This window comes from Rhinolophus ferrumequinum, chromosome 14 (assembly GCF_004115265.2).
Source record: "Rhinolophus ferrumequinum isolate MPI-CBG mRhiFer1 chromosome 14, mRhiFer1_v1.p, whole genome shotgun sequence".
Classification (NCBI taxonomy): domain Eukaryota; kingdom Metazoa; phylum Chordata; class Mammalia; order Chiroptera; family Rhinolophidae; genus Rhinolophus; species Rhinolophus ferrumequinum.
Genome location: NC_046297.1, coordinates 24,522,519 through 24,538,296, shown reverse-complemented (window position 1 = coordinate 24,538,296; position 15,778 = coordinate 24,522,519). Strand labels below are relative to the sequence as shown.

Genomic DNA, 15,778 nt, shown 5'->3' with positions numbered 1-15,778 from the left:
AAATAAAAAAAAAAAATACATGGGTTAATGGGAAAGATCATGAAGATATTATTAAATAAGGGGGAAAAAAGTCCAAAACGATATATAGAACCCCATTTGTGTGTATGTGTGTGTTTGTGTGCATGTGTGTGTGTGAATGCACAAGTATGCACACAAGCCAGGTAAAGAGGGACTAGGAGATTTTTGGAAGCACACAAAAGACACCAGGAGAAAGGGAGATGGGACTAGGTCGGAAAGAGTGGAAGTGGCATGGAGTCCCTTCTGTACTGTGTAAGGATGTTTTTTTTCTTTATATCATTTGCATAATGTTTACTATAATAAAATAAAAACAGCGGGAACTTCAAAAGAGCAGGAAAAAAACACTCTTTCCGTATATCGGCAAGCTTATTCCATAAATTAACAACCATTACTGCTTAAAAAGATTCTAAACCAAAGGAGATTCTCAAAGGGTTCTGTGGTGGTGCCAACAAGCTGTGGTAACAGCCAGTCAGATGTGAGAAACCACAGAATGGTGGGAATCTCCCCAAAAGAGAAGAAATAATACACAGCACTGACCTACTGTTGCCATGGTGATGAGCCAGTTTTTTTCCATATCCTCCAATGTTTTATAGATGATAAAACGTTTTAGTGAAATCTTTTGGGTTTATACTTAGTAACAAATTTAGATTTCCCTAAAATACTAGACAAGCCAAATGAAGCCCAATATATCCGGCCTATGTGAATTAAAAAGAGTAACATACAAGAGTTCCAGTAAAGACAGCAAAATAGGTAAACACTGTCCTTGCCTGCTCTCTTGACCACATCAAAATTACAACCAAACTACAAAACAACCATCATTGAGAATCGCCTGAAGTCTAGCTGAACATAAGTTCTATAACTAAGGAAATACAGAAGAAGCCACAGCAAGACTGTTAAGAGCAGAGACACAGAAGAGACTAGTCCCACACCCATGAAAGGCAGTTAGAAATTGGGAGGGATACTTTGGCTGCAGAGGTTCCCCCCGGAGGAGGGCGGGGACCCAGATCCACACCAGGCTCCCCATGCCAGGGGTTCCAGTGCTGGGAAGAAAAGCCCTCATAGAACTTCTGGGTATGAAAACCTGCTGAGATTGTGGCTGAGTGAGACAGAGGGCAGTTGGAGTCCCAAGCGTTCCTCTTAAAGGGTTGGCACCTGGACTCACTCACTCTGAGCTCCAGCACTGGGGCAGCAGCTCAAAAGGTGCCAAGTACATAGGGGGAGAAATTAAATTGTCTGGCTGCGGGGTGACGGCTAGAATGGCAGCTTTCTCCTACACACAAGTGCTGGCGGAAACCACTGTTCCTTTGTTGAGCCCTTCCCTTACCGAGTCTTCAAATATAGGCAGGTGTCACCTCTGAGTCACCATTAACCTGGCTACCACCATTCACAACAGCCATGGTAACTCCCTGGGACCCTGAACCCCAACTTGCAGGCACACACAAGCGGCTTCCAGTGTCTTTTCCAGACAAGGGGTCTGTCTTGGCTCATGTTGCATACTTTCTAAAATCTCTCAGTTTCACAAACCCCCAAACAAGCAGCATCTGGCCTCAACATGCTTTGTACCTCTTGCTAAGCAGCCCCAAGCCTGGCACTAGCAACAGCCTGTCTCAGTTTACAGCTTACCTCTCCCAAGCACCACCAAGAGCAGCACAAGTGGCAACCATTTGTAGATAATTTTGTAGCTCATACCAAGTGCCCCAGGCGGGACAAAGGCAGCTGCTGACCTTGGTGTGCACCAGAGCCCCTCCAAAAAGGCCCCAGAACCAACACACACACCTCATGGCCAGCTTCAGATCAAACCAGAACACCAGTCAACCACCTCCACAAATGACACACAGAGGGAAGACTGAGCAGGCACCAGAATTCTACTAAAGCAAATCCTGATATGTAGAGTCTGCCACTGCAAAACACTTCTTCCACTGTAGTCATGGCCAGTCCTCACAACTAAAACACATGAAGGTCAATCTCTCCCACTGATGTGGAAACAGCAACCAAGGCTCAACTGCAACAAGAGGGCACACACAACCCACACAAGAGACACACTTGGAACACCTGGATCAAATGAACGGAGTGTGCCACTGGGCTCCACAGCACACCTACAACATAAGGCCATTATACCACGACGAGGAGACATAGTAGCTCAACCTAATACAAACATAGAAACAAATATAAGGAGGCAGCAAAAGTGAGCAGACAAAGAAACATGTCCCAAATGAAAGAAAAAAACAAAGTTCCAGAAAAAGAACTAAACAAAATGGAGACAAGCAATCTACCAGAGGCACAGTTCAAAACACTGGTTATAAGGATGCTCAGTGACCTCAAGGAGAACTTCAACAATGAGATAGGAAACATAAAAATGGAGATAGAAAACATGAAAGAAAAAAAAAACAGTCAGAAATGAAGAATAACTAAAATGAAGAATTCCTACAGGGAATCAACAATAGACTAGATAAAGTACAGGATCGAATCAGCAATTCTGAAGATAAGGTAGCATAAAACAGAACAGCAAAAATAAAAATTAAAAGGAAAAAAGAGGACAGTTTAAGGGGCCTCTGGGACAATAGCAAGCATATCAACATTTGCATCATAGGGGTACGAGAAGGAGAAGAGAGCAAGAAATTGAAAACCTATTTGAAGAAATAACGACACAAAACTGCCCTAACCTGGGGAAGGAAATAGACATAGAAGCCCAGGAAGCATAAAGATTCCCAGACAAGATAAAGCCAAAAAGGCCAACTCCAAGACATATCACATTTAAAATGCCAAAGGTTAAGACAAAGAGAGAATCTTAAAAGCAGAAAGAGAAAAGCAGTCAGTTTTGCCTATAAAGGGAGCACACATAAGACTTTCAGCTGATTTCTCAACAGAAACTTTGCAGGCCAGAAGGAATTGCCACAAAATACTCAAAGTGATGAAAAGCAAGACTTACAACCAAGATTACTCTACCCCACAAAGCTGTCATTTAGAATTGAAGGACAGGTAAAGAGCTTCCCAGACAAAAAAAGGCTAAAGGAGTTCATCACAACCAAACCAGTATTACAAAAAACGATAAAAAGATTTCTTTAGAAGAAGAAGGGGGGGAGGGAGGGATAAAAAGTATGAATAAAATAGCAACAACATGTATCTATAAATAATTACTTTACATGTAAATGGATCAAATGCTCCAGTCAAAAGATATAGGGTGGCTGAATGGAAACAAAACTCTTATATATGCTGCCTACAAGAGATTCACTTCAGATTAAAAGAATCGTAGACTGAAAGTAAAGGGATGGGAAAAAGACATGAAAATGCAAATGAAAACAAAATAAAACAAAACAAAAAAACATGAGGCAGCAATATTTATACCAGACAAAATAGACTTTAAAACAAGCACTATAACAAGAGACCCAGTCATTCCACTTCTGGGTATTCATTTGAAGAAACCCAAAACAGTACTTCGAACAGACATATGTACCCATATGTTCATTACAGCATTATTTACAATAGCCAAGATATGGAGTCAACCCAGGTGTCCATCAAAGGATGAATAAAGAAGAGGTGGTACATATATACAATATTACTCAGAATAAAAAAGAATGAAATCTTGCGAACTGCAACAACATGGATGGACCTAGATGGTACTGTGCTTTGAGTGGAGTATATCAGACAGAGAAAGACAAATGTCATATGATTACACTTATATGTGGAATCTAGAGAACAGGATAAATGAGCAAATAAAACAGAAACAAGCTCATAGATACAGAGAGCATTTTGATGGTTGCTGGATGACAGGGGTAGGGGTATGAGTGAAGGGGGGAGGGCATTAAGAGCTTCAAATTGGTAGTTACAAGATAGTCATGGAGATGTGGAGTACAGAATAGGGAATATAGTAGTGTTGTAATAACTCTGTATGGTGTTAGTTGGGTAATAGATTTATCAGGGTAATCACTTCATAAGTTATGTAAATGTCTAATTACTATGTTGCACAACTGAAACTAATATAATATTGTATGACAACTATAATTGAAAAATTTAGAAAACTTAAAAAATAAATAAATAAAAGAATACATACCTAAGATCCTGGACACTCTCACCAAGTTTTTCCAAAAGAAATTTTATATCTTCACTGATATCTTCATCATCATACTTTTGCTGTTCCAAGTTCTCCAACTGTTTCAGAACTTTGCACTGAATCATAGCCAGAGCATATTCCTGGCGAGTTTCTCTTTCAGTTGATTTTTCTAAAAAGTTCTGGGTTAGACAAAGACATAATGAGAAACTATATAATTTGTTATCTGATTTAGATAATTTGTTATCTCAGACCTCTGTACTTCCTTTTATACCCTCTCTCCTCCTCCTATTCTCAGGTTAACTATCACCTTTAAGGGGATGATTGTATTGAAAATCATTATTTCTTTTCTAAGATCTGTCCCATATCAGAAGTGTACTCCTAATTCCTTGTTTATTTACTGTCTTACTAAACATTTTAAATTATTGACCCATACAAGCCTCAAAACACTGAACATATTTACAATGAAATCCATCACAACTCTTTCTGACAGCCCTGCTCTTGAGCACATGACAGTGAATTCTCTATTCACTGGCCACCTAGAGAACTTAAGATACTACCATAAGAAAAAAATGTTTCTTCAAGTATCCCTCTAGTTTCCAGGCAGTCACCTTTCTCCACCTCCAATCAACCTATAAGTGTACAAAGAACAGCAATAAAAAAAAAAAAAAAAAACAAAAAAAACAAACAAACAAAAAAAAAAAAACTCCCTTGCTTGAACAATTTTCAGAAAAGTTTTGTGAGGGTCGGACGGGTGGCTCAGTTGGTTAGAGCACAAGCTCTGGGCAACAAGGATGTCGGTTAGATTCCCACATGGGCAGGTGAGCCGTGCCCTCCGCAACTAGAATGAAGTCAATGAGCTGCCGCTGAGCTCCCAGGTGGCCAGATCGCTCAGGTGGTTGGAGCACGTGCTCTCAACCACAAGGTTGCTGGTTCGACTCCCACAAAGGATGGTGGGCTGTGCCCTCTGTAACTAACAATGGTGACTGGACCTGGAGCTGAGCTGCACCCTCCACAACTAAGATTGAAAGGACAACAACTTGACTTGGATGGAGCTGATAAGTCCTGGGAAAAACAAACTATTTTTCCCCAATAAAAAGTCCTGGAAATACACACTGTCCCCCAATGAAGTCCTGTTCCCTTTCCCCGATAAAATCTTTAAAAAAAAGAAAGAAAAAAAAGTTTTGTGACATCATGCAAATTCCCTACCTTTCTTCTGTGATTTTTTTCATTTTTAATAGTACTTATGAAAACAACAAAGTAATCTAAGTACTTATAAAGATAAAATGTTCATAGAATCAATGAATATTTCTAAGCAAGGACCAATTTCAGGCCCAGGGAAAAGAACAAGAAAGCTCTCGAAAAAGCTACTTTCGCCAACTTGGTAAAGAAGGCCTGTCAAATGCATATCCCTCCCCCCCTCAAAAACAAAAATCCTGTAATAACAATTCCAAATTAACAATTCCAAATTTCAATTCCAAAATTTGAAATTTATTTATTTTTGTAAGCAAGTTATATTCCTAGAAACTATGTTAAATAAACACAGAAAGAGATTTAGCTTAGCATATTGAAATTAGTGAAATCAATCCCTACCAAAATTCCAATGGCATTTTTCACAGAAATAGAAAAAAAAAATCCTAAAATTTGTATGGAACCACAAGAGATCCCAAATACCCAAAGCAATCTTGAGAAAGAACAAAGCTAGAGGCATCATACTTTCTGATTTCAAACTACAAAGCTATAGTAATCAAAAACAGGATGGTAATGGCATAAAATAGACACATAAACCACTGAACAGAATAGACAGCCCAGAAATAAGCCCCCACACATACAGTCAACTAATATTTGAAAAGGTAGCCACGAATACTCAATGGGGATAAGGTATGTTCAATAATGGCATTAAGAAAACTGGATTAACCATATGCAGAAGAATGAAACTGAACACTTATGTCACACCACTCACAATAATTAATTCATTAAAGACTTAAACATAAGACCTGAAACTGTCAAACTCCCAGAAGAAAACATAGAAACAAAGGTACTTGGTCTTAGCAATGATTTTTTGGATATGACAGAAAAAGCACATGCAACAAAACCAAAAATCAACAAGTAGAACTACATGGAACTGAAAGCTTTCTGCACAGCAAAATAAACAATAAACAAAATGAAATGGCATCCTATAAAATGGGAGAAAATATATGAAAACCATGTATCTGATAAGAGGTTAATATCCAAAATATATAAAGAATGCATACAATTCAATAACACAAAAAAACAAACAATACAATTAATAAATGGGAAGAGGATCTGCATAGACATTTTTTCAAAAGAGACATACAGATGGCCAACAGGTTCATGAGAAGCTTCTCAACATCACTAATCACCATGGAAATACAAATCAAAACCACAATGAGTTATCACCTCACTCCTATAAGAATGGCTATTATCAATATATCAACAAACAATAAGTGTTGGCAAGGATGTGGAGAAAAGGGAACACTTACGCACAGTTGATGGGAATGTAAACTGGTTACAGCCATTATGGAAAACAGTATGGAGGTTCCTCAAAAAAGTAAAAATAGAACTACCATCTAATCCAGCAATTCCACTTCTGGGTATTTATTCAAAGGAAACAAAAACATTAACTGGAAAAAGATAATATGTACCCCCAAGATCACAGCAGCATTAGTCACAATAACTAAGATATGGAACCAATCTTAGTTATTGAGGGATAACTACGTGCCCATTGAGGGATGAATGGATAAAAATGGGATATATACAATGAAATATTATTCAGCCATAAATCAGACAAGAAATCTTGCCATTTGTGACAATATAGATGGACTTAGAAGGCATTATACAAAGTGAAATAAGTCAGACAAAAACAAATACTTTATAATCTCAGTTATAGGTAGAAACTAAAAACAAAAAATTAAAATTAAAAAAAAAAAATGAACTCAGATATGGAGAACAAACTGGTGTTTGCCAGAAGTGAGGGGTGAAGAGTGGGTAACATGGGTGACGGTGGTCAAAAGGTACAAACTTTCAGGTACAAAATAAGTCCTGGGAATGTAATGTCCAGCATGGTAATTACAGTTATTAATACTATATTGTATATTTGAAAGTTGTTAAGACAGTACATCTTAAAAATTCTCATAACAAGAAAAAAAATTGTAATATTGTGTAATAATGGATGTTAACTAGACTTAATGTGGTAATCACTTCGCAATACATACAAATATTGAATCATTATGTTATATACCTAAAACTAATATAATGTTATATGTCAATTATATCTCAAAAAAGAATTAAGGTAAAATAAAACTATTTTTAGATATTAAAAACTAGAATTAGTTGCCAGCAGACATGTAGTAGAAGACATATTAAAGCAGGGACTGGCAAACTTTTTCTAAAAATGACCAAATAGTAAATATGTCAGGTTTTGCAATCTCTGTCATAGCTATTCAATTTTGTAATTATAGTACAAAAACAGCCATACAAAATACGTAAAGCAAATGAGCATAGCAGTGTTCCAACAAAACTTTATTTACAAAAACAGGTGGTGGACCAGATTTTGTCCAGGAGCTACTATAGTTTGATGACTCCTGGGCTAAAGGAAATTCTTCAGGTGATGGGAAATAATACTGCCAAATGGAAAGCTGACTAATCAGGTAAGAAGGAAGAACTGTAGATATGGTTAAGTAGCTGGATAAGTATAAAAGACAACTTTTCCCTCTTAACTTCCATAGTATAAATTAGATTTTTAAAAGAAGAGTTAAAATACTATATTACAGGGTTTCTAACATATGTAGATACAATATAATAATATAACAACTATAGAATAAAGAGGAGAAAAGACCTATATGATTATATATTCTTACATTTTACATAAGACAGTACAATTTTAACTTTAAATATAACAGAAAATGTTAAGAATGCATATCGGACACCAAAACAATCTCTAAAAAACAAAACTACAAAAAACAGTTTAAAAGACAACACCAAGTATATAGACATTCACATCATGGAGGCACAAGAAAGAGAAGAGAGAGACCAAGGAATTGAAAACCTGTTTGAAGAAATAATGACACAAAACTTCCCTAACCCAGAGAAGGAAATAGACAAAGAAGTCCAGGAAGTACAGAGAATGCCAAACAAGATAAAGCCAAACAGGCCAACACCAAGACACATCATAACTAAACTGCCAACGTTTAAAGACAAACACAGAATCTTAAAAGTAACAAGAGAAAAGCAGTCAGTTGCCTACAAGGGAGCTCCCATAAGACTGTCGGCTGTTTTCTCAACAGAAACTTTGCAGGCCAGATGAATTGGTCCGAAATATTCAATGTGATGAAAAGCAAGGACCTACAACCAAGATTATTCTGCCCAGCAAAGCTATGATTTAGAATCAAAAGGTCAGACAAAGAGCATCCCAAACAAGAAAAAGATAAAGGAGTTCACCATCAAACCAGTATTACAAGGAATGTTAGAGGGACTTCTTTAAGGTGGGGAAAAAAAAAAGACCAAAAAATAAATAAAATGGCAATAACATATATCTATCAATATTTACTTTAAATGTAAATGGATTAAATGCTTTAATCAAAACATAGGGTGGCTGAACGGAAAAATAAAAGTTCTGTCTACAAGAGACTCACTTCAGATCAAAAGAGACACAGACTGAAAGTAAAGGGATAGAAAATGTATTTCATGAAGATGGAAATGAAAATAAAACAAAACAAAAAGGTGGGGTAGCAATACTTATACCAGACAAAGGCTCTAACAAGAGACAAAGAAGGACCCAGTACTTCCACTTCTGGGTATTTATCTGAAGAAACCCAAAACACTAGTTTGAAAAGACATATGCATCCATATATTCATTGCAGCATTATTTACAATTGCCAAGATATGGAAGCAACCTAAGTGTCTTTCAATAGATGAATGCATAATGAAGATACAGTGTATATATACAATGGAATTTTACTCAGCAGTAAAAAAGAATGAAATCTTGCCCTTTGAGAAAATTTGGAGGACCTAGAGGATATTACGCTAAGTGAAATAATTCAGACAGAGAAAGACAAATACTGTATGGTTTTACTTACATGTGAGATCTAAAAAGAAACAAACAAGCAAAACAAAAGAAAAACAGGCTCATAGAAACAGAGATCAAACTGATGGTTGCCAGAGAAAATGGAGATGGCGAATGGGTGAAAGGGAATACAGTCAGTAATATTGTGATAAGTTTGCATGATAACAGATGATTACTAGCTTTAGTGTGTTGATCACATTGTAAAGTACATAAATGTCAAATCACTATATTGTACACCTGAAACTAATATATTGTATACCAACCATACTTTAAAAAATAAATTAAAACATTAAAACATAAATCCAGCCACACCAATTCCTTATGCCAGTGAACTAAACACACCAGTTAAGAGGCAGAGAATATTAGAATACATAAAAATTCAGGACCAAAGTATGTGTTGTCTAAAATAGACAAACTTTAAATGCAGGATATAGATAGGATGAAATGAAAAGAGGGAAAACCATAAGCATAAAAAAAAGCTGGTATGTCTACATTAATTTCAAATAAAGAAGATATCAAAACAAAGAGCATTACTATAATAAAGAAGGACATTTCACAATGATTCAAGGGCTACTTCATTAGGAAAACGTAACATAAATATATTAATAACAGAGCTTCAAAATACATGAAGCAATAATTGACACAACTGAGGGGAGAAATAGACAAACCCACAATAATATTATAGCTGGAGATTTTAACAAGTCTCTCTTAGCAATGTTAGAACCACTAAACAAAAATCAGTACACAGGATCTGAATATCACTATCAACCACCCTGATTTAATTGGCATCTATAGAACACAATATATCTGCAAAAGTGTACAAGGCACATTCACCATGACAGACCACAAGATGAGCCATAAAACAAGTCTCAAATTTCAAGGAATTAAAACCACATAGAGCATGTTCCTGAACCACAATGGAATTCAATTGAAAACCTTAAACTGTGAGGAGTCCTAAATTCTGATAACCTCACCCTTTATGAAACTCTTACCTTCTTCCTTTGTTTTGTCAGATTTTACTTATTCTACTAAGTTTTCTGTTACTACCTTTTCCAGTTACTGTTCTTATACTGTCTCTTCCAACTTAAGAAACATATCGAAGCTCTGTTGTTCTTATGGACCTTTGTAATTTTTACTACATATTTGCTGACTGAAGAGTTAAACTTCATAATTAAGATATTATCATAACTAATGGTTTCAACTACAACCTCAACATAGAATAGCCCTATCGTATTCTTGTAAAACCACCTCTCCTCTCAATTATCCAAGATAATAGCACTTCAAAACTTAGTAATTTGATTCTCCCCTTTTCTTCAACATTATGTCAAATCAGTCAATAAGCCTTATCTATTTTTCCTTCAAAACATGTTTTAATTTCATCTCTCTGTCTCATTATAAACAATAGGTTATAAAAAGAACTTAAGAAACTAAATTTGCCAAACACAAACTTAGAAAATATGACAGCAAAGTTTTTATTATTAATATTATCACTGACATACAATTTATATTAGTTTCTCTGTTTGTATCTATGTATTACTGTGTTTCCCCGAAAATAAGACCAAGCCAGACAATCAGCTCTAATGCATCTTTTGGAGCAAAAATTAATATAAGACTCAATATTATATTATATTATATTACATTACATTCTACCTGGTCTTATAGTAAAATAAGACCGGGTATTATATTATATATTATATTACATTACATTACAAGACCCGGTCTTATATAATATAATGTAATGTAATGTAATTAATTTTTGCTCCTTAAGACACATTAGAGCTGATTGTCTGGCTAGGTCTTATTTTCGGAAAACACAGTAGTAGATCTGCTATATCACTCAGTCTTGGCCAGATGGCCTTATTTCGTTGGTGTCCTGTGGGGCACAGTGGCACAATCTCCCTGGTCACCTGAGCTGGACACTCCAGGAGTGTATCGTGTGGGCTGTGTGTGCCCTCCTGCTATAGTTGGGCCTTGATTGCTATTGGCATGTCAGTAGGTGGGATTGACCGTCAAACTGGGGTTTGGCCACATCTACAGCTTATGGACTGCTGGGTTTGAGGCTTTCCCCCACAGAGTAGGATTCACCTCAGCAGGCTCTGGTGCCTGGTGAGACCATCCTTTTAGTGTGCCAATTGTGTGGCCAATTGGGTGGTGCTCTGCTATGGTCTGAAGCCAACCTCCAAGTATGTTGGTTCTAGGGCCTCATGAGAGGAGCCCTGGTGCAGGCCCAAGTCAACCACTGCCTGTGACTAGCCAGGAGCTATCTGGTAGGAGCTACAAAGCAATCTGTGGTTGTTTGCTGCCTGTGCTAAACCTGGAGGCTCATGGGAGAGGCCATGCTGCAATATGAGAGCAGCTCCACCAGTACCAGGCCTGGGGTAACTATGCAAAAAGCCAGCATACCTCGAGTACTGCTGCCACCTGCCAGCTCCCTTAAGGTACAGCCACTGATAAAGACTCATGCAGTACATGAGTTGGGTGAGGCTGGGTCTCAGGGAATTATTAGAGTAGGAAGAGCTGTGGTCACCAGGTTAATGTAGACTCTGCTTTGGGGCCTTTGCTGAGCCGGAGCAACTCAGCCAAAGGCTCAGAGCACACCAAGGCCTGTTGCCACCTGCCTGGGATCCGTGGACTCTGAAAGTTTTCCAACACACAGTGCACTCTGGAAGTTTTCCAACAAACAGTGCAATGTGGGAGGGGCTCGCTGCTCATGAAGAAAGTGCCTCTGGCAGTGTGCGAGTTGAGTGGGGTGGGGTCTTAACTGAGTCAGCAGGGCAGAGCAGTAGAGCTCACCAGGCCAATCAAATTCAAATTTGGCCTGTGGGGCCGGGCTCAACATAGGAGAGATAGCACTGACCTGCTGACTGTAAGGGAGAGGAAGAACTCCTCACCAGAAAATTGTCGACTGTCCTCCAATCCTCCCCCCTATATGTCTCCAAGGCCCCCTAAGTCACTGCTGGAGTCCAAGGTGAGTGCCTGCAAGCGAGTTTGTGCTCAGGCTGTTTAAGAGGACATCTGGGTTTCCCACAGCCTTCCGCCCAACTCAAATGGTCAGAATCCTCACTGTTTTTCATAGCCAGATGTTGTGGGTGCTCTTCTTCCTGGCACCAGTACTGCAGGCTAAGGGTACTGGGTCCCTCTCTCCTCCAGGGGAAACCTCCAAGGCCAAGATATCCCTCCTGATTCTCAACCACCACAGGGTGGTTTGGGGCCTGTTCAACCTCTCTGCCATTCCTACCAGTCTTGATGTGGCTTCTTTGTACTTTTAGTTATAGGACTTCTGATCTGTGAGACTTCAGATGGTTCTCCAGGTTGACTGTTATATAATTTAGTTGTAATTATAATGTGTTCACGGAAGGATGCAGGTATGCTGTTTATCCACTCTGCCATCTTGAATCTCTCGAAGTTTGTACCTCTTAACACCCTTCACCATTTTGGCCTATTCCCCCACCCTGCGCTCCTCTGGCAACCATCAATTTGCACTTTGTGTCTATGAGTCTGTTTGTTTTATTTGTTCATCTGTTTTGTTTTTTAGATTCCACATATAAGTAAAATCGTTATGGTATTTGTCTTTCTCTGTCCTTCAAAAGACCTTAAAATTCAATGGCATCTTCACCTCAACAAAATCAAGTGTACCTATCACTTTGGCCTTTGTCCAAGTAATGATGCGGAGGGATCTTGACTACATTAAGAACAAGTTGGAATCAAATGATAATTCAGATCTTTCCTTCACCAAAAGTGCTAGCCTCAGAAAACATACGTTAAGGCAGTGCTTCTCAAACCATCTGTGGTAAAGACCAGTTTTGTTTTTTAATTTCCAGTCATGAATGAATGACTTTTATAAACCACAATGAAAATGAATTTATAGGAAAATAAATTTTAAAAGACATGCAAAATACAAGCTCAAATTTATATTATTAGATTTGAAACATACAATTATTCTGTCAAATTACTGTTAAAGTTTCAATGCTTACTCTCACTTTCTGTACTTATCCATTGCAGGTTGCTAACCAACAGTTCACAGTACTACCTGACATGTGGACCACACTTGAAGTATCACTGTATTAAAGGAATCAGTCCTAGATTAAAAATATCTCGGTCTTACTATACCTTATCCAAACCTCACATCTAACGAGTAAGTGAGAAATTATTGAAATAAAAGATAAGGGATGACTTGGGAATAAAATTTCTTGATAGCAATACTTCGATCCCAAAGCAGTGGGCAAGAGACTCATACACTCAAACTAGAGTGGATCACTTTGAAAGGGTTATGACTATGAATTGTCTGCACAGGATGCATATATGTGCATGTCTGTGTCTGTGCGTGTGTGTATGTGTGTGAGTGTGAAATTAAACATGATTAATATAAATAATGAAAATTTAATTTGGTGATATTTCTTTCTAAGCCCTACTGCTGAAAGTCATAGCTGTAAAAATATAACGTATCTCATTATCTGATATATAATGTAGGTTCTTAACTAAGCAAAGCCAAAAAAGAGAAATAAAACAACAGATGTCAAACTCTAGACAAGGAATATGATCTTCAATGTCTTTTTCAGTTACAGCTTCAAAATATTTTAATCTATTTTAGGAACTAAAGATTGACAAATCAATTTAACCAATAAAATAACATTTGCAGAGACCTAGAGTGCAGCAACTGCTACGAATAGTGAGATTGACATTTTCAAAAATAAATTAATCTAGCCAAATGGGAAAAAAAAATTAGCAGCTGCTAGATTTCTTCAACTCATAGCAGCTCAGCAAACTTCCTAAAGACATCAGTATAGAAATTTCCTTCCTGAGTTTCAGGATGTGGAAAAGTATATATAAGTAAACCTTCCTCAAACAACTTTATCAGTGAAATCTTTTATAAGGTTTATGGGAATTTGAGAATGATAAAGAAACAAAAAGACACATTATTTTTTTCCCCACGTTTTTGATGGTCTAAATCAAACGGCTTTACTACGTCCTTCCTAATGGCTCAATTTTCACTCATTTGTGTACATCAAAGTTCTGGATGTCTAAAGATGTCTTTCTGATTTTCAGCCCTCAGTATACCCACCTAAAAAGTATAATGTACCAAATTTAGAACAGGAGAGCACATAAAACTAATATTCCTGCCAATAGATTGGGTTTATTTTAAATAATCTGAAATCCAAATTAGAAAATAGAAGCCCAGAGAAGGTGATGTAAGAAAGCATCATGGCAGAGTGAGAAGACTCCTTTGTTTCTCCCCTTAATTTTACAAGTTGGACCATAACTCAACAAAGGATCCCCTGCTCAAAACATAAACCTGCCTGAAAGACCCATACATCACTACATCTGAAGATGGGTGTATTGGAATGAGCAGGGGTGGAGAGATTAGGGGAAGAATAGGTACTATGGTGGTTGTCGACACAGTTCACATTCACAGAGGCTCCAGTGAGCATGGCTGTGGTAGAGAAGTTCAGCTGCAGTCCTCACACTATGGACTGGGACTGTAAGAGGAGCAGAAGCAGATTCCTCCTGGAAAAGGCATCTCGCTTCCTGGCTCCCCATCATGGCAGACCCTAGCAGAGATGGCTGTGAAGCCTTAAACAGCACAGCGGTGCCAACAGATATTGCTGGCAGTGGGGGCAGACCTGTGATATCCCAAACTTGCCCCACCCCTGACCCACTCATCCCAAATAGAGCCCAGTAGAAGCAGTGGAGATGCTTTCAAAAATACAGCAGAACCAGAAACCATTAGTAAAAAGGAGATAGCACTGGGAGCTCATATAACCAGTTCTTCACCACTCACCACATTTCCCCACCACAGTAATGCCCTGTAACTGAGTGACTGGTCACAGAGGGGACACCCACTAACCCAATGTGTATGTCGCATTTTCCTTAATCCAAGTGATGGTGCTCTACTGTAAACCCAGAGGCACAAATTGTGTGGGTAATAAAAAGTGAAAACTTGCACAATAACACCATCTACTAGAAAACAAAATAAATTACTCTACCTATCAACTTGCTGAATTGGTGAAATAAAACAGTATGTAAACAAGAAAAGAGTTTGCCACATCAAGTGTGAAGGCAGAGAAACAATTAAACAAATACTATGAACCACAAAGGAAATAGGGGGGCACAGAAAGAAAATGAAAAGTCTCCAGAAACCAAACTCAAAGTCAGGTAAGACTGTGATTTAAATGACAGAATTTAAGATGGCACTTATGAGAAGTTCAATGAGATAAAAGAGTACTCAGAAAAGCAATTCAATAAGCTCAGGAATAAAATTAATGAACAAAAGGAGTATTTTACCAAAGAGACAGAAACTATAAAAAAAACTAAACAGCTAAGAAACTCAATAAATGAGATGAAGAATGCATTAGAGAGCACTAAAAATAGAGTAGACCAAATGCAAGAGAAAATTAGCAAACTTGAGGATAGAAATCGAAAAATGACCCAGAAGGAAGGAGAGTGAACTAAGAATTAAAAATGATGAAAGAACTCTACAAGAACCATCTGACACAATTAGAAAGAACAACGTTAGGACAATGGGGATACCAGAAGGAGAAGAGAGGAAGAAAGGAACAGAAAGTGTCCACAAAGAAATAACTGATGAGAACTTCCCAAGTCAATGGAAAGAACTGGGCTTTAGAACA

At 37.7% G+C, this 15,778-nt stretch overlaps 1 protein-coding gene across 3 annotated transcripts in view; it reads right to left on the bottom strand.

Moving 5' to 3' along the window:
* Positions 1-15,778, bottom strand: part of ATP6V1H (ATPase H+ transporting V1 subunit H) — a 154,795-nt gene that overhangs the window by 73,980 nt on the left and 65,037 nt on the right. For all 3 annotated transcript variants that reach the window (XM_033126480.1, XM_033126481.1, XM_033126479.1), the window contains one exon: positions 4,070-4,248. In XM_033126480.1, the coding sequence (XP_032982371.1) occupies positions 4,070-4,248 (179 nt within the window). The remainder of the gene's footprint in view (positions 1-4,069; positions 4,249-15,778) is intronic.